This window comes from Pterocles gutturalis, unplaced genomic scaffold (assembly GCF_000699245.1).
Source record: "Pterocles gutturalis isolate BGI_N339 unplaced genomic scaffold, ASM69924v1 scaffold23727, whole genome shotgun sequence".
Classification (NCBI taxonomy): domain Eukaryota; kingdom Metazoa; phylum Chordata; class Aves; order Pterocliformes; family Pteroclidae; genus Pterocles; species Pterocles gutturalis.
In genome coordinates this window covers 54,383-79,687 of record NW_010108589.1, presented here as the reverse complement: position 1 = coordinate 79,687, position 25,305 = coordinate 54,383, and the positions used below count along the sequence as shown (strand labels likewise).

Below are 25,305 nucleotides of genomic sequence, written 5' to 3'. Positions count from 1 at the left end.
ATGCCCCCTCCCTGGAGGTGTTCAAGGCCAGGCTGGATGAGGCTTTGGGCAACCCAGTCTGGTGGGAGGTGTCCCTGCCCACGGCAGGGGGATTGGAACTTGATGATCTCTAAGAGTCCCTTTCAACCCAAACCAGTCTATGATTTATGATTTCCACACTTCTTTAGAATGGACTTCCTTGGCTTGGTATGAGACAGCTACTAAAATCTGTCACAGTATCAAATCTTACCAGATGGCTTAAACATCTAGATAACCATTCTATGACTAGCACAGAAACAGAAAGGAGAAAACCTATTCACTAGATTTACTATCGAATATATGAATCACAGCACTGAATTCAGTTTTCCCTTGCAGGAAATTTTAGACTTTAAAATTTAAAGAAATAGACAGACTTAAACATTGCTGTCAGCAAACACACACCTTAATAATTGAAGTTGTACACCAGCACTTGTTATGGAATCTTTTGGGGTTTTACTTTTGACTTTACTGTCAAAAATTTCACTTACTAGCATTCTCAAAAGCAACTCTTCATTCTTAATTTAAAAAAAGCAGTTTCACAGCAGTAATTTTAAACCCATACATTTTGCTTTTAATTAGTTAATCACTAGTAAGGTGATTTTTGTTATCATAGTCCAGTATTTTTAGGAGCATGAGCAACGACAGCAAACATTAAGGAAAAAATAGCTGGTACAAAAGGGAGTACCTGGAGATAACAGGTGACTTGCTTCCATTCACTGTGTTTGTTCTTTCCCAAGGCTTTCTTGTTAGTTCTGGAAAACATAATGAGAAGATTAAAAACCATCTTTTTCTATTTGTTGTGTAACTTATGTGAGGAAACTTCAAGTACCTGTCAGCTTAAGTCAGCCTTTTTGGGGTGGGTTTTGTTTGTTTTTTTTTACTACCTTGCATTAGTTCTTTCATACTAAGCTACCTCCTGTTGTATTCATCTTATTTTTAGTCATGCTACCCTTTATGTTGTGGTAGCACCTCAAAGTCTCACTTTTGTTCTAGACATTGTAAACACCATTTGATTCTTAATCCAACCGTGAGAAGGTCTGCCTATACTTTATGTATTTTATTGCTTCACTTGTGAAACATGGAATTCTGGAACTATAACCAAATATTCAAATATTGGGGGAAGATGTTTTTAAGCTAAGGAGTTGTCCTGAGCTGTTAATTAATTATATAAAATTAATTCAGTGTCAATTTTAGTGAAGCGATAGCAAGGATAATACAACCTCACATAACTAGAATACCTTTCAGCAATAATGTATTTACTTTCCACCAAAGTCAATCATCTAGTGAAGAAGAATACACATGGGCAAGCACTCAGTTGAGAACACCAGAACATACTACAGACTGGTACAGTCATTACCCAGTCATTTTCTTTCTGCCTCCTGCTTCCAATATGTTTTGGGATGACCACCTGCAGGTTATATGGAACATCCTCCCCCTTTCGTATGCACATAGCAGGAGGTGCCCAAGGAAGCTAAGGGTACAAGAAGGTACTACTAAAGTACAGGAAAATAATGTTCTTTCTATCTGTCATCTTCTGAAACACTTCTGAACCAGGACCCATTCTACAGAAAAATGCCAGGCTGTAATCATGGAAGTAGAGGCAGGCTCCAAAATTCAGCACAGCTGAGATTTGACACTAGGTTTTAGCATTACAGAGTCACTGAGTTCACAAATCTGTGCTACTTACCAGGTGTGCTTGTTGAAGAAACCTTAGAAGTTGAAGACAATAATTCCTCCTGATTAAAAGGGAAAAGGGAAAAGAAGGGAAGGGAAGAAGAGATAAAAAACCACCTTTGACTCTTTCAAATCTAACAGATTAATCTCGACTGTTCCAATATTTATTTCGCTTTTTATATAGATTTATATGGTTCTGATCAATTGTATGTGGACAACGTGCAAGCAGTATGCACTTCACTGAATAAGTGGTACGTGTATATATGCATGATAAAGTATAAATAATCTTTCATGCACACCATTAGAATCTCTCTCAATCTAGTATTGAAAAACGTGAAGAAGATAAAATGTCTCAACTCACATTTTTATCTTCTTTCTGTTCTGGTTCTGTTGATCCCTTTTCAGCAATTCTTCTCCTATAAGCAGAGACAAAAGTTACCAAGATCATTATGGCTTTAAGATGGAAGAATGTTTTTAGTATAAAGACATATACAACTTAATAGCTAGATAATTGAAAATTAGTGTTTAAAAAAGTACTTTCAAAATAATTTCAAGGACAAAGCCTTCCTGCCAAAGCAACTGTGCAAATCTTTCTTTTCAAGTCTGCATCCCCTCCCCTACTGCTGCACAGAGACTCATACAGAAGAAAAGTACTCAATCAAACTCAAGTAAACATGGCTAGTCACAAAACATTATCAACTTCACAAAGCAGCCACATGAGCAAGCTGATGATTATTTGATCCTAGCCAGCTGAAAACAGGCACCCAAAATCCTACCTCTATGATGACCAAGCAGCTAGAGCCCAGGAACAGCTCCTTACCTCCTGGCCAGCAGGGCGCTCATCTCTTCCATCAGCCCACTGCCTCCCAAGGGAAGTGGTCCATTTCCACGGCCACTGTCTGTTTTAGATGAAGCAGAGCTGCCTCCTCCTCCTCCTCCACTTGAACTGGAGGAGTCTTCACCCTTCGTAACACACAAAATAACAGTAGATGTGCAAACAAAACGATAGTCGACTTAATGAAAGAAGCAAAGTTCACAGACAAGAAAAACAACTGTATAAAGAACATGATGGGCTGATAGTGCATCCTGTAATGCATTTTTAATAACTAATTAACCCTACCCTAAAAGTCTTGATACTGCTATTAATCTTGAACAAAAATTACAACCAGTTCAGGAAGACAAGAATCAGAAAAAGAAGAAAAAGTTGTATTTACCCGTGAGACTTTCCTAAGTTTGGCTCCAGCAAGTGCAGCTGCTAGTCCAGTTAAAGGGCGGTTTTCTTCAGACACGAATCCCACTGAAAATCCAGAGGTGGGAAGTGGGGGTGCAGGAGGTGGAAGGGGAACGGGAGGAACCTGGCTAGGAAGTGGAGGAGGTGGTGGTGGTGGCGGCGGCGGCCCTGCCGGTGGAAGTGGAGGAGGTGGCGGTGGGCCAGGAGGAGGTGGGGCTGCTACCGAAGACTGAGCTGGGCCAGGGGGCAGGGGGGGTGGGGGAGGAGGTGCAGGTGGTCCTTGGACAACACCTAGTATCAAAAGAGAAAACAAAAACTATATTAAGCATTTAGAAAAGAAAGATCTTATGTCCATTGAAATACCGGTTCTTTTGCTCAGTGTATGAGACATTAATATTGGTAAGGGTCCTTTTTCAAGGAAAGAGAACACAAGTTTCAGCGTGAGAGAAGCGTTCTTATTAAATGCACTAAAAATATGACATAGTATGCTATAAGAGATCAAAGGGTTTCTGAGACTCTTACATACAAAACCCCTCTAGTCAGGTTCTGTGCTGCAACCAAGAAGAATCTTACACCGGGAAACAGACAAAACTTTTGTAAAGAGACAAGTAAGGCATCACACCGCATAGGAACAATACTGTGCGTTCGAACGGTGCTAAACTCAAAGTGACTCTTCCTTGTACTAATAAGCAAACCTCCAAACCCTTGAACTGTTTGAGTTCCAATGCTAATTTTTAAGCTGTATAAAAATCTTCCTCTAAAAAACATTCCAGGAATCAACTTTAATAATTTAATACAAACACTAATTAGTGAGTTAGCAGACTGACATATTTTAAGCTGATAAGAACAAGCTCTTCTATTTTTTATCTATGATTCCTTTAATATTTTAAATTCACATCGATATGCAACACAAAATGTGTTTTGAAGAAAAAATATTCTGATGATCACTGTGCTATTATTATAGGAACAGTTTAAGAAATTGTGACTAAGCAAACAGCCCCACACATCCTCCCCTGCCTCACCCAAACTGCCATAAGCTACCAAAAAAGCGGCCAACAACCTTAAGCAACCTCTGCAGGCAGGAATTTCGCACATGAGTCTTTCTGGTTTCCTACTCTGCTAACCACTGTGTAAATTTAAAAGCCTTTTAAACTCTCTTGGCATCGCCCACCATCCAAGCGCATACTTTTATTCCATACTACAAGTGAGGCCATTCACCCTATTTCCACTCCTTCTCAGGGTAGCTCACACCTTCATTTAAGGCAAGAGGGTCTACACAGCTTCTCCTCTGCACGGCTTGTGTGCGATGAAGGCACAGTCCGCTCATGCCCCAGGAGCCCCTCTGCCCACACCTTTAGCTGAGCTACTGCAGACTTACGTACAAAGACCTAAATCTAGTAAACCAATGTGAAAGCAGGATTCAGGTTAACAAATATATTTACATCTAGGTAAAACACATTTCTACCATATTGGTGGAGTGTCCACTGAGACACCTGCTTAACCGAATTTTTTTTCTAAAGTCTTTTCAGCTACGCTGGTAGAACACCACATGATGATCTGTCTTTATATATATACATGCATACAGCCATATATCAAAATATAACCACTGTACAGAAAGAAATGCTGTAGGTGCTGCACACTACCTTCTGAATTGGAAACTCCATAGGCTAAAGTGGTTCAGATTACTCCTCGCTGAAGGTCATTCACATGTCCAAAGCCACACATACCTTCTTCCATGCTGGCTGCCATTAGGAAACTAACAATGCTGCCTATAACCACCATGTTCCAAATAAACTAACAGTGCAAGATTTACCAAGCAAGGATTCAACAAGCTCTGCTCTCAACAGACACGAGCTTAATAAATTTGCAGTTTCTACGACAGGCCACAGAACGCCAGCTCTTCTTCACAGAGCTTTGAAGTTTCCCTTACCCCAGTTTTCCAAGTTGTGTATTTCCTTGTGGTATTAAGATCACTGCAACTTTGGAAGCATTGTATTAACTCTTCGGGGCAGTTACAGGCTTCAATACCGATTGGTTTCAACTGCATTCCTGATTAGTGCATTAGTAGCAATAACAGAAAGCCTTACCCTGCTGGGTCGGAGGTTCAATCGGCTGAGAGGCTGCCTGCAAGACTGGCTCAGAAGCAGAGGAGTCTCCCAGCACAGAGTTTAGAGAGTTCTCAACAGAGGCAGGGGTAGCTGCAGAGGGAGAAGGGAGAACACTAGGCTTGGATGAGGGAGTCGAAGCATTCGGGGAGTTGGGAGAAGGAGAAGCTTGAGGTCCAGAGAGTGACAGAGGCGGAAAGGAAGGCAGTGGGGGGGGAGGAGGTGGCGGAGGCGGAGTTGGACCTGAGGTAGAAGGTGAAGGAGCCGGATAAGCCAGGTTTTCAGGAAGCCCGTTAGGAGCCGTGGGAGATGTGGACATTTGGGTCACTGAATTAGAAGCTGACACTGGGAGGACTGGTCTCGGACCGGTAGCCTTGCCTGGTGGACTGCTTATCATCACTGGAGGAGATGGGGGAAGGGGGGCAAAACTGGGCGCAGACCAGGCAACGGGCTTTGTATTTGGAGGCAAAGTCGCCGGGGCATTGACAGGAGAAGGGGGCCGAGAACTTTTGTTCAGTGGACGAGGAACTGTAGCATAATGGGGGAGAACGGGGTGGAAAGCTGAGCCTAAAGATGTAGCAAAACGTGATGCAGAGTGCCTTAGAGGCGGTGTAGGGGGAGTGGAAGTCGGTGGTGCAGAAGTCACTACAGCGTACTCCGGTGTGGCCTCTGACACTGGTGCTGAGACTGCTTTTGCATATGATGGAGGAGGTGCTGAAGGAGGCTGGCAACTGGAGTAGTCAGGAAGTGGAGTGCTATACGGGGAGTTGTCGAAAGATGGAGCTGGACAGAAGATGGAAAGCAGCAGCAAAGGCAGGATAAAAAAAGGAGAAAGAGAAAAAGGGAGCTAATGAAGCAACAAAACCAGCATTCAAACAAAATGTATAAATGTAGACTACAGTTAGTACCAGAGGATTAGGCACAAGTGAAAATACTGTTAGGAAAGTTTTACATATTATCAACAGCTTCTTTTAAATTTTACCAACTATTTTTGTGCCAACATTTGAATTTCACAACTACATTCTAGAGCAAGTTTTCTCAAACCCCATCTGTGAAATGGATTAGATACAGGGTTGATTAATGAGTCTTTTATCAGCTTTCATCTTCTTGTTTGGTTGCAAACTGCAAGCAAGTGTAGTGATCTTAACATTTGTTACAACTCTACTAACAAAACCCAAACCATAGGCAGCAAGTAACATCTTTCTCTTCCCCAAAAAAAGCTCAATCACCAACTTGAAAGTACTGGGAACAAAACTACCAATAAAATCCTCTACTCTAAAATTACTAGTTCTAACATAGTATTCCTCAACTTTTACCATGAGCTGACTTCTTACGCTAATTGAGTTTGTTACTAAAGAACAACCAAGTGCTTGACAAACGTTCCCTTATATTACTAAAAACGAGAAAGCTTTCAGTTATTGCTGGATAAATTTCCACAGGCAGTGCATTACCTTATCTACAAATGCATATAAAACATTTCACTGAAATGTTACTACAATGATAAATTAAGCAAGACTTCATACTGAAAGGCATTTCTCGCACTACTACTTTGCCTTATGTAGGTACGTACCTTTGACATTAACACACTCCACTTGATACGTTTGTTGTTTTTTTTTCCCAACTTATGTAATGTAATTAATAGAGCAAACAATGATAAGGGATATAGACATTTTAACTCATCATACTTTAACCAGCACTGGAGGTGCCCAACACGGTTCAATTTCTTCAAGCCATCGGAGAGTACAACAATGGAGTGAGCAAATGGTGCAAAAAAAATTATTTCAGAGTTAACAGAAAATTATGACAGGGAAGTCAAAGATGTTGGACTTCTTGTCATAAAAAAGGAAGCAATTCCAGCAAATAGAAGCCTGAAATATTGACTGTTGTTGCACAACTGTACTCACTGCCCTTTGCTGCTTCTCTCCCACTCCATGACTCAAACACATGAAGAGTAGTCTGGTACTTGAATACCCTCAATTTTGGAATTCTTACCAGCATTTGTAATTCTTCTCTCTCTTTCCCATTCCAATTGTTCCCTTTCCAACTGTTCTTGCCGTTCTCTTTCTTGCCTTTCCCGTTCAAGTCGTTCAAGTCTTTCTCGATCCTGCCTCTCCTTCTCTTGTCTCTCCCTTTCTAGGCGTTCTTGCCGTTCCCTTTCTTGCCGTTCTCTCTCCAGTTGCTCCTGTTCTAGGCGCTCTCTTTCGAGTCTTTCCCTTTCTAGCCTCTCTCTCTCCAGCCTCTCCCGTTCCATTCGTTCACGATCCAGCCTCTCCCGTTCCAGCTCCTTCTGCCTCTGTTGTTCTTGCAACTGTCTATGATTGTGAAAAAAGGAAAAAGACTAAGCTGCAAAGTGACAACCAAAAATATCAAGCAACTGTTACAGGATAGAAGATAAACCAATCAACAATCTTTGCACCAGTGAGAACAAAAGCACAGTATTTGCATCTATGTAAAATTCTTAATTCAACATGTTATTTTTCTGAACTAGATAATAGTTGTATTACACTTACAGTAAAAAGACACATCCAATTTCCTCTTAATTAGTTTAACATTCTGAGAGACAGCTTTCAAGAGGTAAGAATAGAAAGCTTTTGCTGATAATTTACTAACTGATGCAATCTTCCCAGTTTGGGATATGGAGTTACATCTGTTCTTTGCACAGTATTTTATACTCAAAGCAGTGAATAAAAGTACAGTGAAATAGCAGTAACAAATACTCATCAAAAAAACCCACCCTCAAACAAATTACATTCTTCTGATAAACTAGTCAGCTAATATTTGTCCAAACTTTACAGAAGCATCAAAATGTATACATGTCCCTCTCTACCTGCATACTACTACATGCATATACAACTAACCCAAAATTGGGCACATCCCCCTCAAAGCTGTGGCCAGTATGTTTCTGTCAGTACGTATCACTGAAAATGTTGTTAGTTATCCCCTATTTGGATTCTTATTTTCAAAAAAAAAAAAAAAAAAAAAGACATTCACAAAGAAAAACTTGTATATAAAGCACACAGCCTTTTTCTTTCTGCCATGCTTCAGATGCAAACTGAAGATACTTTCTCACCAAATGCAAAGCACAGGGAGCTTTTAACTATAAAGCAAAAAGGAGACCTAAATTTTAGACACCTTAAGCTACTAGAGATGTGTTTTCCACAGACTGCCCCTGAGTAATCTTATTTGGAAAGGTCATTAGTAATTCCACACTACATGCTTAGAGCCATGTAAAACTGAAGCCTGAAAATTAAGGGAACTTCACCCATATCATTCCTATCCATGCTTAGAAAATACTGGCAGAACTGGAAACCCCAGCTCATACACTGTTACTATTGAAGTCCATTCTCTTTCAGAACAATGTTTTTCCTTTAGAAAGCAAACAAAAACACCGCTGTAAAATTCTGACACTTCAAAATTCACATAAGTAATTAAGTTGCAGTTACATACAGCAAAAGGACTTATCCCTGCTGAATTTGTTACCCAACATCCTCAGAAGTTGCAAAATATAGTTCTGCTCCTGTATCAGTTCTTCCATCAGCTCCTGCTCTCCCATATAAAAAAGTTGTACTAGTAGTCATTAAGAAACTAGGGTTACAACTCAGCTTGTCAAATGCTCGATTTTCAGCCTCTGAAGTTCACCAAAAGTCTGGTACACCAAAAAGACCGACGCATGTTTATAAGGTATCAATTCACTGGGTTTAACAACACATAAAGCAGTTGCGAGATATTTAAATTTTATTTTTCTTAAGTTCTTAATTTCTTTACATAAATAGAACCTCAATATAGGTCAGTTCTCGCATAGGAGCAGTGTCACCAAGGCAGTTCTGCAATAAGCCATAGCGAGAGCTGTGCCATTTCATATTTTCACAAGCAACCTGGAAAAGAAACAGTGAGGCGCTCTTGACTAAACTCCTTAATCTTAAATTGCTTAGCATAGCAAGGATGATGACAGATTACAAAGAACTACTGCTGGATCTTTTAATTCCAAGTAACTGTGCAATAAAGCTGGGAAATAACTGAGTTATAACTGAAATGATGCAGGGGAGAGAGGAGAAATCTTCTAAATTCATATATAAAATGCTGGACTATGAGTTTACTGCTGACTCAAGAGTGAGATATTAGGGTTACCATAGAATCACAGAATGGTTTGGGTTGGAAGGGACCTTAAAGATCATCGAGTTCCCACCCCCTGCCATGGGCAGGGACACCTCCCACCAGAGTGGGCTGTCCAAAGCCTCATCCAGCCTCGCCTTGAAGTTCTATGGCAACATCCATTCATTGACACGTTCTGTTCAAAAACATAAACCAGATGCTACACATTAGGAAAGGATTACAGAGCACTACAGAAAATACCATCACCCTGCTTCACAAACCCTGCATATCTTTGTTCTCATCTCAAAAGGGGGAAACCAGCCGAACTGAAAAAGTTCAAAGAACACCAACACTATGATCCAATGTACCAGTTTCCATTCAAAAAATAACTAAAGAAGCTGGAATTCTGCATTCTGGAAAAGACAGCTGGAAGTCTATAAAATCCTGAGCAATGAGGACATCCTAATACAACAGCTGGGAAGAAGAGTTGATGCAACTAATAACAGCAAAGCTCAAAAAAAAAATTTAAATGAGTGAGCACCTCTGCACATCAGGCAGATGAGCTGTGCAACTCCTTGCAGAGTGATTCAAATAAAGAGTAGGAAAAAGTCCACAGAAGATAAAAAACACGGAAGATCATTTAGAAAGCAGGAATTGCATCATGCACAAGAAGCTGCTGAAACAAAAATGTCCAGAGGACTGGACAGTAGCAGGGGGAAGTATTCCAGGTGTTTGCCGTGGCCCAAAAGGGTGGTGACTTTTTTGTTAGTTTTTTACTTACAGGTTTCTAACTGTTGAGAGGGTTATGTCCACATGTGTGTGCATGTATGTGCTAAATAAAAGAAGGGAGGAGGAGACACTGACAACGTGACTGTATATAAATTTATACTCTGTCTATACAGCATATAATTACATGCAATTTTAGCTAAAGCGTAAGTCTAAATCAAACTGCTTGTTTGGGATTAATTAATTCTCCTCATATGTGTGAAAATGTTCCTGCGGCTCACCTGGGGTTCTTCTCCTCTTCAGAGAGCTATAAAGACACACAAATGCCCACATGTCATAACAAAATGTACTTAAGTGTTTATACACTTTAACCTTTACCTGAAGCAAAAAAATGTTTCAGTCAGCAACCAACACTATCAAACCATGTTGGCTGTCTACTCAGATGCAGATAAATGGCAGTGAGATAACTACTTCCACCTACACAGGACCTAAATGAAAAAGTACTCATAATTAAATAAGTAGAGTGATTCAGTATTTAATGTTTTATTTTTGTAAAAGAATCCTCATTTTCCATTTCTTCACAAAAGAAATTAATAAAACCAGATTTTTTAAAAACATACAAACAAAAACTATGAACCAGTTAAGCACTTGGCTTACAATACAAATGCTCTACCAAGAGAGGGCAGCAAAATACCTTGCAAACACTTCCTATCATATATAAAATTCCCATGCAGCAAGATAAATACACCATCCTGGAGTACAATTCTAAGTTTAAATTATTCTCATTATATATCACTGAAACATCCATTTGTCAACAAGGAAAAGAAAACAAAACCAAAGAACCACAACCCACTACATTTTTACAGTAGTTTTAATGATTTTAATAAAGCTTTCAAATAGAAAGCCAAAAGTGGCACTGGCCAAAAGATCAGTATGCCAGTAATGCAATCAAGTTGCTTCAACACAACTTCATGAGCAAGAATGAATTTCATAAACTAAGAAAGAACTACAGCTTAACAAGTGTAACAGTTGTAGCTTAAAAAGATAAGGAACTCATTTTATTAACTAAAGAAAGATGATAAATTTGTTTGCATTAAAACCCCTGGTTTTGTTCAGTTAGCATTAGATAATGTAATTTTATTTTAAAATTTTGTCAGAGATCAAAATTGCATTATGCAAAAGCATTAGTAGATAAGAAGAGCCACTGCGCGTCAATCAAAGCATTTCTGAAGTGTCAAGACCTTGGTAGTTCTAAAGCATGGGAATGTTCAAGAACATTGTGAAAGTAATACATGAAAATCCGCCAGCCTTAGAAAGCACAGCATCTAACTACCAGGACAGCTTTTGAAAAAGCTAAAAAGATGGTAAAAATGCCCCAGAAAGCTATCTTGTAGTGAAATGCTAGTTATGCTAAGGTAAAGTGATTCTAATTATTTTAAAGGTGTGAATTACTAGAATGTAAGAGCTAATTCACACCGAATAGTTGAGACAGTGCTATAAAACTGAACAGCAAGTCCACCATACACAGTGTAGGTACTGTAACATGTTTTAGATTCAAAAATAGTCAACTCCAGAATTTCAGAATAGCTGCTGGCTTTATCATGCATTCTACACATGAACATTTCTTTTTTGGATTTTAACTAGTTCCATGCCAAAAGCATCTTAGGAAACTTCACTTTGGGGCATTGGTGGGGCAGATATTGGTTGTTTTTTGTTGTTGCTGTTTTTAAATTATCTTACTTTAATATTGTAACAATATTATTATAATAACTCTTAAAGTTATTTCCCCTCTTTTTCTTGCCCTTATACTTTTGTCCAATTAAGGAGGTATGGGGAGGCACAGTCAGAGGATGAAGACAGAATCATATTTATAATACTAGCTTCTGACTTTGAACTCTATCCACATTAATCCTCCAGTTCTTTGGGGAGCCAAGAATCAGGAGCATGACTACATTCTTGAAATAACGTAAGGAGAAAAATGCAACAAGCAGAGTTAAGTAAACACTGTTGCATTTCTGCTGAAAAAACCCCATGGTTTGTGATGGTGAAGGCGTTTAGAATGTCTCCTCCACGACAACTGCAAAACACAATTGCTGTGAGTTTACCCAGGTACATACAAAGTCTTCCTAGTTTGTTCTGAAGCGGAGCATACACAGGAATAACAAGAAGTAGTGCTACTATCTCAGCTCTTGATGTTTTACTAAATGAGCCAATATCTCATGTATATCAAGATCACTTTCTATCATGCCTTTCACTAGCAAGTACCATCACCACATTCAACAGATCATCACAAGCAGCAACTAGGAAGCTATCCCAAAATAATATTATTCAATAGCTTCAGATGTGTATTTTGGAGGGAAAAAAAAAAGGGAGGTGAATGACAGCAATCCTCTGGTCCCTTTGCTAAGGACTTCAATATAGTAATTAAAAAGAATTGAAGCCTCCATCAATTTTCTTAAAATACAACCATTACCACATGGGTTGAAGTGAAGACAAAGACCTCAACTAGATTAAGAAACTTCAATGTTTACTGGTAAAACAATATTCTGTGTCAGAGCACACTTCACAGCCAGAAAGAACCTGTCTTTTTACTGGAACACTTTTCATGTTTAAGCCTGTATCTCGGCCACGTGCAGAAGAGTTACTGCAAGTGTCTCAGTTTGGGGGAAGACCGTCCTTCTGCCAGAGAAAGCACGCCTCAGCCTTAATTAACTTTCATTGTGTCAAAAAAAATGAGCTGTTGTCACAAGGGCATGAAGAGGAAAAAAAAAAGTACATGTAACAAACCCATTGCTGAAACACTTTGTGAAATCAAATAGCTACCTGCTCTGGCAGGTCACCTTGTTCCTCAGGTAGAGGTTTTTCTGTATGTTCACGTAAATCTTCGGGATTCAAACACTGACTTGCTTTGCTCTTGGACTTGAGATCAAGCCATTAGTTTTTTTCCTAAAAAGATGATAGGAAACCGCACAGAGAAGACCATATATCAACCTGAGTAACAGAATTCAGCCACAAACCCGAAAGGCTTCTTGTCACGAAGCCAGATACATTAAAAACAGAGGTATTTCCATAAACAGTACAGACAGAAGCATCTTTGTATCACATCCAAATTCAACAGGCACTGAGCTGATAGACATTCCAAGACGAACAGAAAATGGTTTGAAGTATTTGATCTTAAAACTCACTGTAGAAAACAAAGATCCAAAACAAAGCCTGCAGAAAACAAAATATCTTGAGGAACAGACCTGACTGAAGTAATTGCTGCATTGAGTGAAGAGGTCAGCTGCAGGCAGATAATACACAGCATTTGACAGCTGTTAGTCATCATCTATGAACACACCAATTTCATATTCCATTCTTTCTTGGCTGAATAACTTGGTGTCAAAGGAGGGCATCAAATTACTCAAAGATCAATAGGAATACTATGCCTGTTTTGTCTGCTTGAAGATAAAATAGCAACAAGGATGGGGAAAAAAACGAACAAGATGAGTGTATTGAAAAAAGGACATCAAAAACCATCACTTGAGCCAATCAAAAAAAGTCAAATTAAAAAACCCCAACATTCTCTTGAGGGGAGATTTCACGTTTGTCTCACATTTTTTCTTTTCTTTTTTTTGAAGAACAGTTGCTTGCTTGTGCTGTTAGCTATTCTAAAACAAACGTGGCATACCAGAAGACAGACACAAGGATGACACCCAAAAGTCAGCACGAAGGTTGACCATTGTTAGCTTAAATATTCTGCACTTTATCTATTCTGAAAGTTACCATTATGACGTTCTGTATAAAAAACCAAAAGTGATTATAACAAAAGTATTCAACCATTTACCCACCTTTCATTCTGTGCTTCACTAGATTCTTTTTTAAAAATGTAAATTTTATAACCTAACAAGAAATCTAGGAGTAATGCTGCTATGTCAAAGTTCTAAAGGTAAGTGTGTAATATCAACCATAATTCATTATGAAAACCTGGTTTCATCATCCCAAACCAATCGCGTTGCTCAAACTGTGTTGGTGATCCTGCCATTAAACTTACATTTACCATTTAAATCACTATTTAAATACATTTAACTATTAAAATACATTTACAAATTTTAAAAGTTGCATTGCAATGACAAGAAAAAGTCCATAGTATTCCAGTCCTGGAGTCTCCGTATGCCTTTCTCCAACTTTCAAGGCTGCCCTGAGCTCCTGCACCAGCCCCTCTAACCCTGACCCAGTCTATGGAGCGATAACCAAGAACAGCAATGTTTGGAGTTTTATTCTAAAATGCTGAAAGCCCCAGCATGTGGGCACAGATACCATTATCTAATCCAACAGTCACTACCTACTAGAATACATCTCACATGATGGCTCTCCTCCTCCCACCACTGAGTCACTGCAACAAATAGAGCAGCTGGCGGTAAACAGGCTGCAAACAGGCTACACAATGAGTAGCCGAGCTGGAGGCGCCGGCACCAGATGCGGGGTGACCTCAGCTCCATCTGAAGCACGTTGTCGTCTACAGGAGAGCAGCTACCCCGCGACTGCAAGTAACTGCATGTGCTTCTATGGACCTCAATTTAACTGGGTACAGTCAACCTACTCTATCACTGTTACCAACTTCTATAGAAAGAAATAAAAAAGTGCTTTAACACATTGATTATTTTGAACTTAGCTGCCAGTTTGAGTTTTAATACCTTAATTCTCTGATTTTCTTCTGCACAAATTGAGAAAAGTTGTGCCTGCTATGGCCCTTCTAATTTGCAGGAACGTATCCAAATAATAAAAATGGAATATCAATGTGAAACTTGCACTTTCATCTTTAATATCAAATATTTAATCATCATCCCAAAATTCAGCATTTACCACAGAGCTCGCTCTTCTGTATGGTCACATAAAACTACTGAATACTTATCTCAAGACATACACATCAATGCTTATGTACCACGGAATGAACACAAACCACCCCTGAAATTTCATAATTCATTTACAGAGAGGAAGTATAGTCTAAATCATGTCAATACAGATTGCAAATTTCCATCAAACACGAGCAGCCTCCACTGAGACCAAGAGTCTTCATGAATAAAAAGTACACTTGATGCACCAATAACATAACCTCAACAGAAGCGATCAATATTTAACCTCTTGGCATCGTCCTCAGCTCTCTCAGTTGCATTAATTTCACTTTGCATCATCTAAATCTAACTCCTGCTATATGCTCTCTCTAAAACTCTTACCAAGTTAGCTTTATTCAGTTATTTTTAAACAAACATTTTTCAAGTGCTAGACAGTCCGGACAGCTTCTACCTGAGCATACTGCGCATCATTGCAGAGAAAACCAGACTAGAGCTAGCCAACCTGACAAAATGAGCAAGAGACAGACACTAAGAAGATCTGCAAAGCTTGACTGTTCAAAGGTAAGAGGTTTGCGAAGTGAGTTTATGTATGTGCTCTGGAACTGGCAATTACTCCCAGTTCCAACAGGGGTGGACCTTTGGTTCTTTAAACAGTAGCAAAAGGCAAGATTGTTTAAATTATGTCATTTAAAAAAAAAAACACTTTACACTTAATTTAATACAAAACTATTATAAAGTATTTAATTTGTGTATCATGAGTTTGAAACACTATGGAAACCTAGAAGTCATTATATCTGTTTCCAATGTTCAAGTAGCTTTCCCCTGATTGATCACCACTGCATGTAACATTTCCATTGTCAATCTCGTTTTCCCCAAACACTAATATGAAGACATCCTAAACACTAGTATTTGATCTACAGGTTGCGTCTTTTCTCCCCCTAAAAGTGTCTAAAAACGTGACAACAGCTATGTATTATTTCGCAGTCCATTTTGATCATGAAAATCTGCATAATCCAAGTCCTTCTGTTCTCCTTTGTACTTCTGTATACCAACTCGTGTCAAAAGCAAGGACTTGCTTTGTTCAGCAACACACCAAATAAAACGTGACTGTTTCCAAACCCAGTGATGCAGGAGGAACTGCCTGTTCCTATGCTCCTCACACTTCCAGAGCAGCTCTTCCACCTTAACTAGGAACTTCTCTCCTGGTATCTGTCCAGTGCTGTACTAAAGCCCAGGAACACCACATGAGCAGCCTTTCTGCTTTTGCTAATGAAAATATTATCTGGGTACAGTTTACTGTGCTATGTTATCTGGTTAATTATTCTTTTCCTCAAAAGTAGTTCTAAAGCTTTTCACATTAGAAAGGCCAAACTAACAGGCTTTCATTTCCTTGATCAAAAGGGATTTAATGTCTAACAACAACCTTTCATGTTATAAACAAAAACACATTAGTTGGAAATAAGAAAATCAGATAAATAACTATGTCTTATCAGTCAAGCGAAAACTGTTAACCAACTGCCACGACAAAGACATGAAGAGGGAACTATAAACCTAAAGGATCTTAGATACACTTCTAATAGACAAAGGGATCTATTAATGCTCTTTGATCAAACCTCATCAAGCCTAGTTTTCCTCATCTTGATCTTTTCAAATCCAAATGTTCTGTTAGTTTACATATCTGACAGAAGCCAGATTGCGCGAAGGCATCTGTGCACATCCTATTCTATAAAAAAATATGGTTCTCAATAGTAGAAAAACCTGCTTCCATTGGCAACTCCCTCAGTGGTATTCTAGTGGGTAAGGTCAAGACAGAACTAAATTCATAAAACGGAATCACAATAACCAAATATCTGGGAAAACTTAGAACAGTTTTTAATCCTAATTTCATGTTTTGCATTAAACAGAAACCCACAGAACTGAAAATTTTGCAGAAATGGTAAGATCTTAAAGAGAAATTTTTAAAAGTGTTAGCTAAGATACTTGTCAGAACCATCCTTCAAGCAACATCCATATTCAATTGCAGCAATTAAGGGAGCAATTTTGCCAAAGTAGTCAAAAGACTGCTTAATGGAAAAGTGCTCTTCTCAGTCTGCTAAAGGTACCACTGTCACCCAACATCCACACCTATTCCGTATTGTAACCAGAGGGCACCCATTACCTCTCCAGAAAGCCAGTTATTAACTGTCTGAAAGCTAGACCTGACAGAACTAAGGAAAAGTTGACTGTGAATGGGAAGAAACTGTGAATGAAAATAAAATGAGGCACTAAAAGAAAAAAGTCATTATTGTACCAGAACTCTGTTTTCCAGAAACTTTGAGGGCAAGAAAAAAAAAAAAAAGTCTTCAGTATTAGGTAAAAACCACTAATGAGTCTTTTTCCTTCTGTCTCCTTTTGTTTCCCCCCGCCTTGTATGCGATTAAGAGCCTGGAAAGATCCAAATTGCTGCAGGCTGTCCCACAAAACTACTCCAGCAAGCTCAACCTGAAAAGTTTACACTGATGTAACTCTGACCTGCTGGAAACCCTTAGCTTAGGCATTCAAAAATCCCCTTTGATTCCCTCTAAAGGACGGCTCTGGGATACAAACTTCACGCAGATTTTATAACGCACACAGCTCACAATACAGTCATAGGACAGTATTTACTGACCACTCTTATACCCTCAGCCAAAAAGCCAACTACTACATCCATTCATATGCCTATCTCAGACTAGAACTGTTGGCTTAGTCACAATCTAATCAATCCATACACCTTTAAAGAAATCCTACTTCCACAAAACAAACTGTAGGATAAGCAGCACAATTTCAAAAGCTGGAAACAGTACATCTGGCCACTAACTAGAGAAAGGTCATGAGCTGTGGGAAAAACAGTAGAAACCAGGTACCAGGGACAGAAAGTGGTGGGCAAACTTTCCTTCCTTTAAATTATTATAGCTACACTGATACTCAACTGCAGAATGCAGGGGGTTTTTTTCCTTTCAGTATTTCCACGTTTCTAAACAGCTCAGGAATTATACATGTAATAATTAGTAATTTACAGGGAAAAAATATAAATTCTTTTACCGCAGTTAAAAATTAAGATTAGCAAAATCTCAGCAACTATACTTTTAATCTGTAAAATAAAAAGCATTCCTTAAAGTCTATCAGTAAAAAAGAAACTGCTACCCTTGTCTCTAAACTTGTACTATCTAAAACTAAGAAGCCTCACAAAAGATGTTATGAAAGCCACACCATACCAATACTACTTTCTTGCACAGTCACACACCAAGTTTTCTTTAACAGTATCATCCCAATCCACGATATAAATTAAAACTGTAAGCAAACTTGAAGTATTTAACACTACAAAACCCCCTAATACTTTGCTGTTGCCTTTATGCAAACTTCTAACATTTTTTGAGTACTTACGACAGAAGTCGGTCAAGTTTTGGTCCATTATGTCCCTGAAGGACAAAAGGTGGCTTGTATACCTTCATTATTCCTTACAATCTATACACTTTACAATCTATACACTTTCTCTGTTTCTCATGTTCTTGGTCTCTGTATTTATGAAGCAGTGATGATTTTGAAGTTATTTATAAACATTAACTCATTAAATTCGCAAGTGTCATATTAGATACCAACTCAGTGACTCATATTCCTGACAATATATTTACCATAGCTGGAAGAGAAGGTAAATTTACATGCACAAGTAAGCACACACTGGCATGTCATGTACTAATCCTTTATTTTAAAATGGTATTTGACATTAAGTAACTCCAAAGTTATTAAAAATACGTATGTCAACTGAAGTTGGCTCATTATCAAACAACCACTGGAATTTATAAACACTGCCTGACTATCACTCTAACAAAATGAAAAATAACCCATATAACAAAAAATCCTTTCATTTTTAAGGATCATAAATGGAAGCTGTAGTTGTTTTAAAGTTTGTTATTACTGTACTAAAATGAGTGCAAGTTAAGGAAAATTACAGTTATCAAGTACTCCCCAACAGGGAAAGCATACACCATGTATTAAGGTTTCTTAAAAGAAAGTAGCAAAGTTATCAATTCACCAGACAAAATTATTTTATTGACCTCCTTATGGGTAATCTTGGCCTCATAAAAATGTCAACGTTTTAGATCGCACATCTGGTCCTGGTGGTTTTACAGACTGTCATCAGTGCACAGTGAACAACGCAAACATCCAAGCAACAAGCTCTGCAGCAAAATAAAGTAATATTACTACTTTAGCACTTTTACTCAAAACATAAGGCATCTAAATCCTTTATAAAACAGAGAAAAAGCTTTGAACCAAAATAATACACTTTTGTTGGCAATGAACTAATTTAATTCTTCAGTTCCCAATTTCCCCAAGATTCTTAAGCATTGGCTACAAAATGTGAAGGAAAACATCACACCAGTTGAAGAGTTCTCTTTAACATGCCATTCTTCACTGGTCACTCCTTTGGCAAAGCATTTCTGAGGAAATCTTTCCATTTGTGCCTAGGAAAACCCTGAAGCTACAAGCCACACAATTTAACTTTGAAATTAGACCTGCTTTGAGCAGAGGGTTGGACTAGATGACCTCCCCACAGTCCCTTTTTCAACTTGAATTTTTACGTAGGCAGATTTTTTTTCCTCAGGCTTAGAATAATTTCAAAAAATATTTTTCTGAACTTCACATGGGAGTCAAACACTACTGAATCCAGGTACACTTCAGGGGAGGGAGATGAGACTAGCTCTCAACTATAATCAAGCCACATCTTAGACAACACCCCCACCCCACAGACACACATTTCATGAGCAATAGGCTTAGCAAAGCCTGCCTTTCTACTGATCCATCACAAACCCCATGTTCCTTCCTACACAGTAACATTTATTCCCTTCTCCTGCATTGCCTGCAGTCTTACTGCTCCCCACAGAATTCAGGTCTGCCCACACTGCCTTTACTCTTTACTGAGACTGGAAATGTCACTTGTAGATATGTTAGAAGTAATATATACCCAAACATTTTTCTTCCCAACTACTTACTACTCTCTACATTATGGCAGCGACACTATTGTTATAACAGTCTGCAAGCTGAAGGACAGTTACTACAGAAGAAAAGTTCTAGCTTACAGTTAATTGAACTGTATTATAACCACACAGTTACAGTAGTAGAGACTGCAGAAGCATTTACAAAGATGTTTTAACAAAATTACATGTTGTTCTTAGGCATAATGACACAATGGCAATAGCCTTTCTGCAGACAATCTGGCTAGCAACATGAGTAAACACTCATTCCAGCTCTCTATCCTTTTTTAGGGGAAAACCAAATCAAAACCAGGACCCGACTTCAAAGAGGACATTATATTAGATGAAAACAAGTAGAGCACACTAACCAAATGAGAAAGCGAAGCCGTAAGACTGGCATCTGACAATATGTCCTTTATACAGAAAAATTTTCAAGAGAGACTTGCACAGCGCTTAATATGGGGCAACACTTTTTTCTGAAGAGACACCTATCTACAACGCTTCTCTGAAAAGTATTTCAGCATTATAATTTCAATTAATACAGCCTCCTAAAGGAAAAGACAGGAAAGAAAAATATTAAAAGCCATTACTGTAGAACAGAAAAAAATATCAAAAGAAAAAAGCTTTTTAAAAGTCTGTCAAAAGAAGTGACACAAAAGACCTTTATCATGACAGCAGACTTGCATGAAAACATATCAGACAGATTTGTAATGAGCTTCTTGCTATTTGCTTTTAAACAAGGAGACTTTCAGATAAAGTGATCCCTGCTCAGATTTAAGAACATACTGCAGAAAAGAGACAGACAAGTACAATCAGTTTTTATGTCAAAACTTTGTTCAGCACGTATAGCTAGTTTATCAAATCTATAATATTAATTATTCCCAAATTAGCAATCTGGTCCTGCTCACCTTTGCATTAACAAACCAAATGCAAAATATTAAAACAGAAAAAACTTCATCACCAATTAGACCAAAGATGTTGAAATATTTTTCCAGTCACCACTGAAAGCTATTAAGTGCATTTACACCATCAATCTGGACCACTTCCTATTTATTCAACGATCCTGTTCCTTGCCCCTGTACTGCATGTGACTTAAACTGCTCCCAGTATCCCTTCTGGAAGGGAACAGCTAATCTCCTGGGAGTATTTTGATGGTAAAATAATCCAGGATTGCACCACAGGCAGTATGCTTGAGACAGCCCAAGGTCTTGCTGTTTTCAGTTAAGCCAATCTGATAGCACTACCCTAGAAGACTTTGAGATTTCACACACCCATATCCCAGACACTCAACCTACAGCACTAACCCACATTGTCACACAACAAAAGCAGGAATATGGCAACCAGAAAGTTTTTTTTCCCGAGAACTTGGTCATGTGATCGATACATAGCAATTATTAAAAGGAACAGGAAAAAAACCCAAACCCTGTATGTTAAAAATGTTACGGGTCTGAAAAACATCCCGCAGGGCATGGGTCAGGGTACAGTGGCTTGTCATTGAAGGGAACAGCTTAGCTTGGAGGAACGCCATCTGACCAAGGGAACAGGGACTGCTTCCTGAGGGCAGCACAGATATAACCAGCACTGCTACTACAGCTGAAAGTTAAACTACTAAATGTTCCATAAATTTATACACTAAAAGCAGAAAATGAAGGTTTCTTTGCTAAAGAACTAATATAGTATAAAGGCAAATAAGCTTTCCGAAACAATATTTTGATCTAGTGCATCCACACTTGGGAAGAAAAATTGTCCTTCTCCATGACGACTTAATTCTCTACTTCTAAAAGGTTAAACCTTCTTTCCTTGCTTGCTGCTTTCTTCTTTATATGTGTGTGTCAAAAACTTAACATTTATACATTAATTAGTCTGGTTGAAAATGACAGCAGTGAAATCTTCCAAGGCCTCCCATCTGACCTTCAACTCTTCCACGACAGGCCAATAGCAACTGCATTGTTTGAATGGGTGGGGATCATAAATAAGGGATCTAGCTACAATCAAAATTTTTACACAGGAAAGCTGCACTACTAAAATCTGCAAGCATACAAATGCTGCCCTAATGCAAGACAGTAATTATAAGTCCTTGACATTTAATTTCTCATCATTAGTGAAGAGTTACTACATTCTTTAATTGAACAGCTGTTCACTTATAATGCCATACCTTCTCTGGATTTCCAATTCTTCTTGTGATGGACCATTTTGTACTTGAGAAGGAAGCTGTGAATTCTGTCGAGGCAATGTAGGACCTAAAAGTGAAGACAGACCCTAAATTAATGATTTCAGCTTTCACTTTGCAAAAAAGCACAAAAATCAAGGAAAAAAGCCAGCCATCACAGGACATGATAGGAACTGTTTAGTTCTGCTTTTTAAGCCAAACAAACTCAACAACATAATACAGCAAATAAAAACTGCAACAAATGTTACCTTACATATTTGCAGAATGGATTTATTTCACATGGATGAAGAGGTTTTACAAAAATGCAAAATAAATTTTTTATAATGAGACTTAACAGAAGCTTTGAAAAGCACTCCAAGTTTGAGATTTTCTTAAAACAATGAACAAGTACTCTTGGAGGAACAGAAAAGGCTCAAAAAATTAAAACACTCACCTAAATAGAACACTGGAAAAAAAAAAAAAAAAGAACAGGAGAAAAAAACATCAGAAGCTTATCACCATATCAAGAGAAGGAGGATAAAATACGTTTCTACAGGTAACACCAAAATTTACTCAGATTTTAGCTCATCAACTTGGATCAAAGACCCTCCTTTGTGGACAGGCAAGTATTCCATCCGAAGGAACAGAGGCATACAGTGAATGTATAAGCTGTGCATTCTGCCAAGCACAGGAAATGCAAAAGGGGAGGGCATGCAAATTCATCTTCGACCTTTACTGATGGGCAATTCTGAAACATACATCTTCCAAATAATTGTATATGCTAGATCTGCCTTCTAAAAACAAAGAGGCTTCTCCACTTTCCTCATGACTGTATTTACAACACAAAGTTATTTTAAAAGAATTAACAGAAGTGAAGGATATAGAAGGGTGGAATGGAATACAGTAGATTATGAGTGCACTGTTTCTGTAAAAACAGGCAGTGAACCAGGAAACTATTTAGACCATAGCTACACTTAAGATTATGGACTTTATAAGCAAGCAGAAATAAAAACAAAAATGTATCCGGTTCTGAAAAGGTCCCAAAGCAAAACAGTAATCTCTTGCTGATAGTCCACCAAACTAGTTAGAGCAATGGCGTTGTAATGAGATCTCCCCCATCTCAAATATCAAAATGTCGTTGTTTGCCATCTGAACTTATGGAAGTCATCCAAAAAACATGAAGAGACCATGTGTGATATATTGAGACATCAAAGACAGTTGATCACCCTCAGACTCGCAAATGAGTGCCCTGTTTAAAGGCTACACAAAAAGGTTCATTTACCCAAAACGGCATAATGGTCACATGTGGCCATAAGGACAATGAATTCGGAGAATTATGTAAGTGTATCCTAGCTACTGTACCTTATAGTTAAAAAGTAATGTAAGAACTCACTTCTAGAAGATAAAAGCAGGAAGTGTACTACAAAGGTTGTGTCTTCTTTATTTATTCTTTACAGCAAGTGTTAGGTCCTCATACCTAAGTACCTGATGTGGCCCTGGATGTACTCTTGTTGCTTTGAGTACCTTCAAGAAACACCCATGGATACAAATCTATATTACTTTTAATGCAAAAGATTTAACTGCAATTATAATTAATAATTAAGTTATCAGTAGAAACATCTGTCATATTGCTCATCTAGAAAACTGTTCTCATTAGAATCATAGAATCATAAAGGTTGGAAAAGACCTCAAGGATCATCAAGTCCAACCCAACACCACCTAACTCACTAAACCATGTCCCTAAGCACCACATCTACACGTTTCTTGAACACCTCCAGGGATGGTGACTCCACCACCTCCCTGGGTAGCCTGTTCCAATGTCTGACCACTCTTTCAGTGAAGAAATTTTTCCTAATATCCAGCCTAAACCTTCCCTGCTGTAACTTGAGGCCATTTCCTCTTGTCCTATCACTTGTTACTTTAGAGAAGAGGCCAGCACCCACCTCACTACACCCTCCTGCTTTAAAATTTCTGAAGTCACACATCCTCCTTTGTCACCTCCCCTGCACTGCAGGTGGGGGGTAGGCTTTTATGCCCATTAAGCCACGACCGCAGCTCCCAAGCAGCCAGGCTGTTTGCTGTCCGCATCACGCTGCAGCCTTTCATGGACTTGGAGAAGTAGACACAATCCGGCAGCAGCTGTGGTGCTGCTTTGGGGGGCTACATACCCCTGCCACTCGCCACATCTAACACACTCCCTTCCCTCAGACCTGCTGTTTCACGGTATGAAACACATTGACCTGAAAATTAATAATCAAGAACAAAAATAAAAAGAAATGGTCATACTATGGCCATTTACCAACTGGAACTATTTTGTACAGAAAACACAGGAGAAACAAAGTACCCTCAATACATATTATATATATACATGCAATAATAATAAATAATATACATGCAAGAGAGCTGAACACAATCACCTGCTAACAATTAACACGGCTGTTCTAGCATTTCTTATACATTTTTGCCATAAGGAAATGCAACCTGAGTATACCACTGAAAAGTTCAACTTCCAAGTCATTTGGCCCGTTCTCTGACAAATTCCTCTCTGCAAGCACTCTTAATAACCACCGTGCTAACAGACACTGGCAAGTTAAAGGTACATACCAGGGGGAAAAGTATGTTTTATCCCATAAAATTAAGTTATTACAGCAAGCCAAGGCCACCACTTAATTGCTAAAATACAGTTGTCTGGATAGTGGGACAGATGGGATAATAAATAAATAAGCAGGAGCTAGCTAATAAAAAGCTCTCTCAGGTGCTTTTGAACACTTCAAGATACTTCAGAAACATCAAGCCCCAAAAGAAATACTCACAGATACTGCCTGGGAAAAAAAAGGCCGATCCTTCTACAGGATCACTTTATCTTCAGAGATCGGTACAAGCCAAGAGACAAGGCTGAACGGTCTATTCAGTCTGAGTTTTAAGGAAAGCCTAACATCTTTATTTTTCTAAAGAAAGCACAGATGGTGCACTCCACAGTGCACTCTGACAGACAGAGAATATAATTTTATACTAATTTGTTCAGCAGCCATTCGATTTTCAATGCTTTCTGGTTTCCAGCTTATTCTCGCCTTTGCATCAACCTTCCTCTATGACAGTTCAGGCAACTCTGTAGTGAGAGATGGACTGGAAATCCAATGCCTTAAAAATCCCAGGGAAAAAAGCCTGTAAAAAGTATTTTTACCAGCTAGATGGGGACCAGTTCTGGTTCTTCACACAGTCACACAGACAACTGTGCTGGCGTAGCTCAGAGAATGACATCAGACTGCTGGGGGCTGCTTGAATCAAATTAAGCACCCCCAACATCACCTTTTTAAACCACAACCAGAGTTGTAGTTTATCAAACTCCTTAACTTCATTTTCACCTCCAATTAACTTCTTACCTCTGTATCTCCATTCTAGAGCTGAATTAATTCCAGTTGCCCAATGCTGTGAAAGTGTAATTAGCAAGCTGGAGATGGAAATGCATGGTTTGTCCTCCCTC

At 38.7% G+C, this 25,305-nt stretch overlaps 1 protein-coding gene across 6 annotated transcripts in view; it reads right to left on the bottom strand.

Annotated features, from left to right (window-relative positions):
- ENAH (enabled homolog (Drosophila)) overlaps positions 1-25,305 on the bottom strand; it is a 48,175-nt gene that overhangs the window by 12,968 nt on the left and 9,902 nt on the right. For 2 of the 6 annotated variants that reach the window (XM_010072693.1, XM_010072695.1), the window contains exons 3-10: positions 21,828-21,912; positions 7,021-7,340; positions 5,011-5,811; positions 2,907-3,214; positions 2,513-2,655; positions 2,054-2,108; positions 1,706-1,754; positions 704-770 (exon numbers count right to left, since the gene is read on the bottom strand). In XM_010072693.1, the coding sequence (XP_010070995.1) occupies positions 704-770; positions 1,706-1,754; positions 2,054-2,108; positions 2,513-2,655; positions 2,907-3,214; positions 5,011-5,811; positions 7,021-7,340; positions 21,828-21,912 (1,828 nt within the window). Of the gene's footprint in view, positions 1-703; positions 771-1,705; positions 1,755-2,053; positions 2,109-2,512; positions 2,656-2,906; positions 3,215-5,010; positions 5,812-7,020; positions 7,341-21,827; positions 21,913-22,275; positions 22,288-25,305 lie in introns of all 6 variants that reach the window. The other 4 variants (XM_010072696.1, XM_010072697.1, XM_010072694.1 and 1 more) reach the window with 3 other exon arrangements.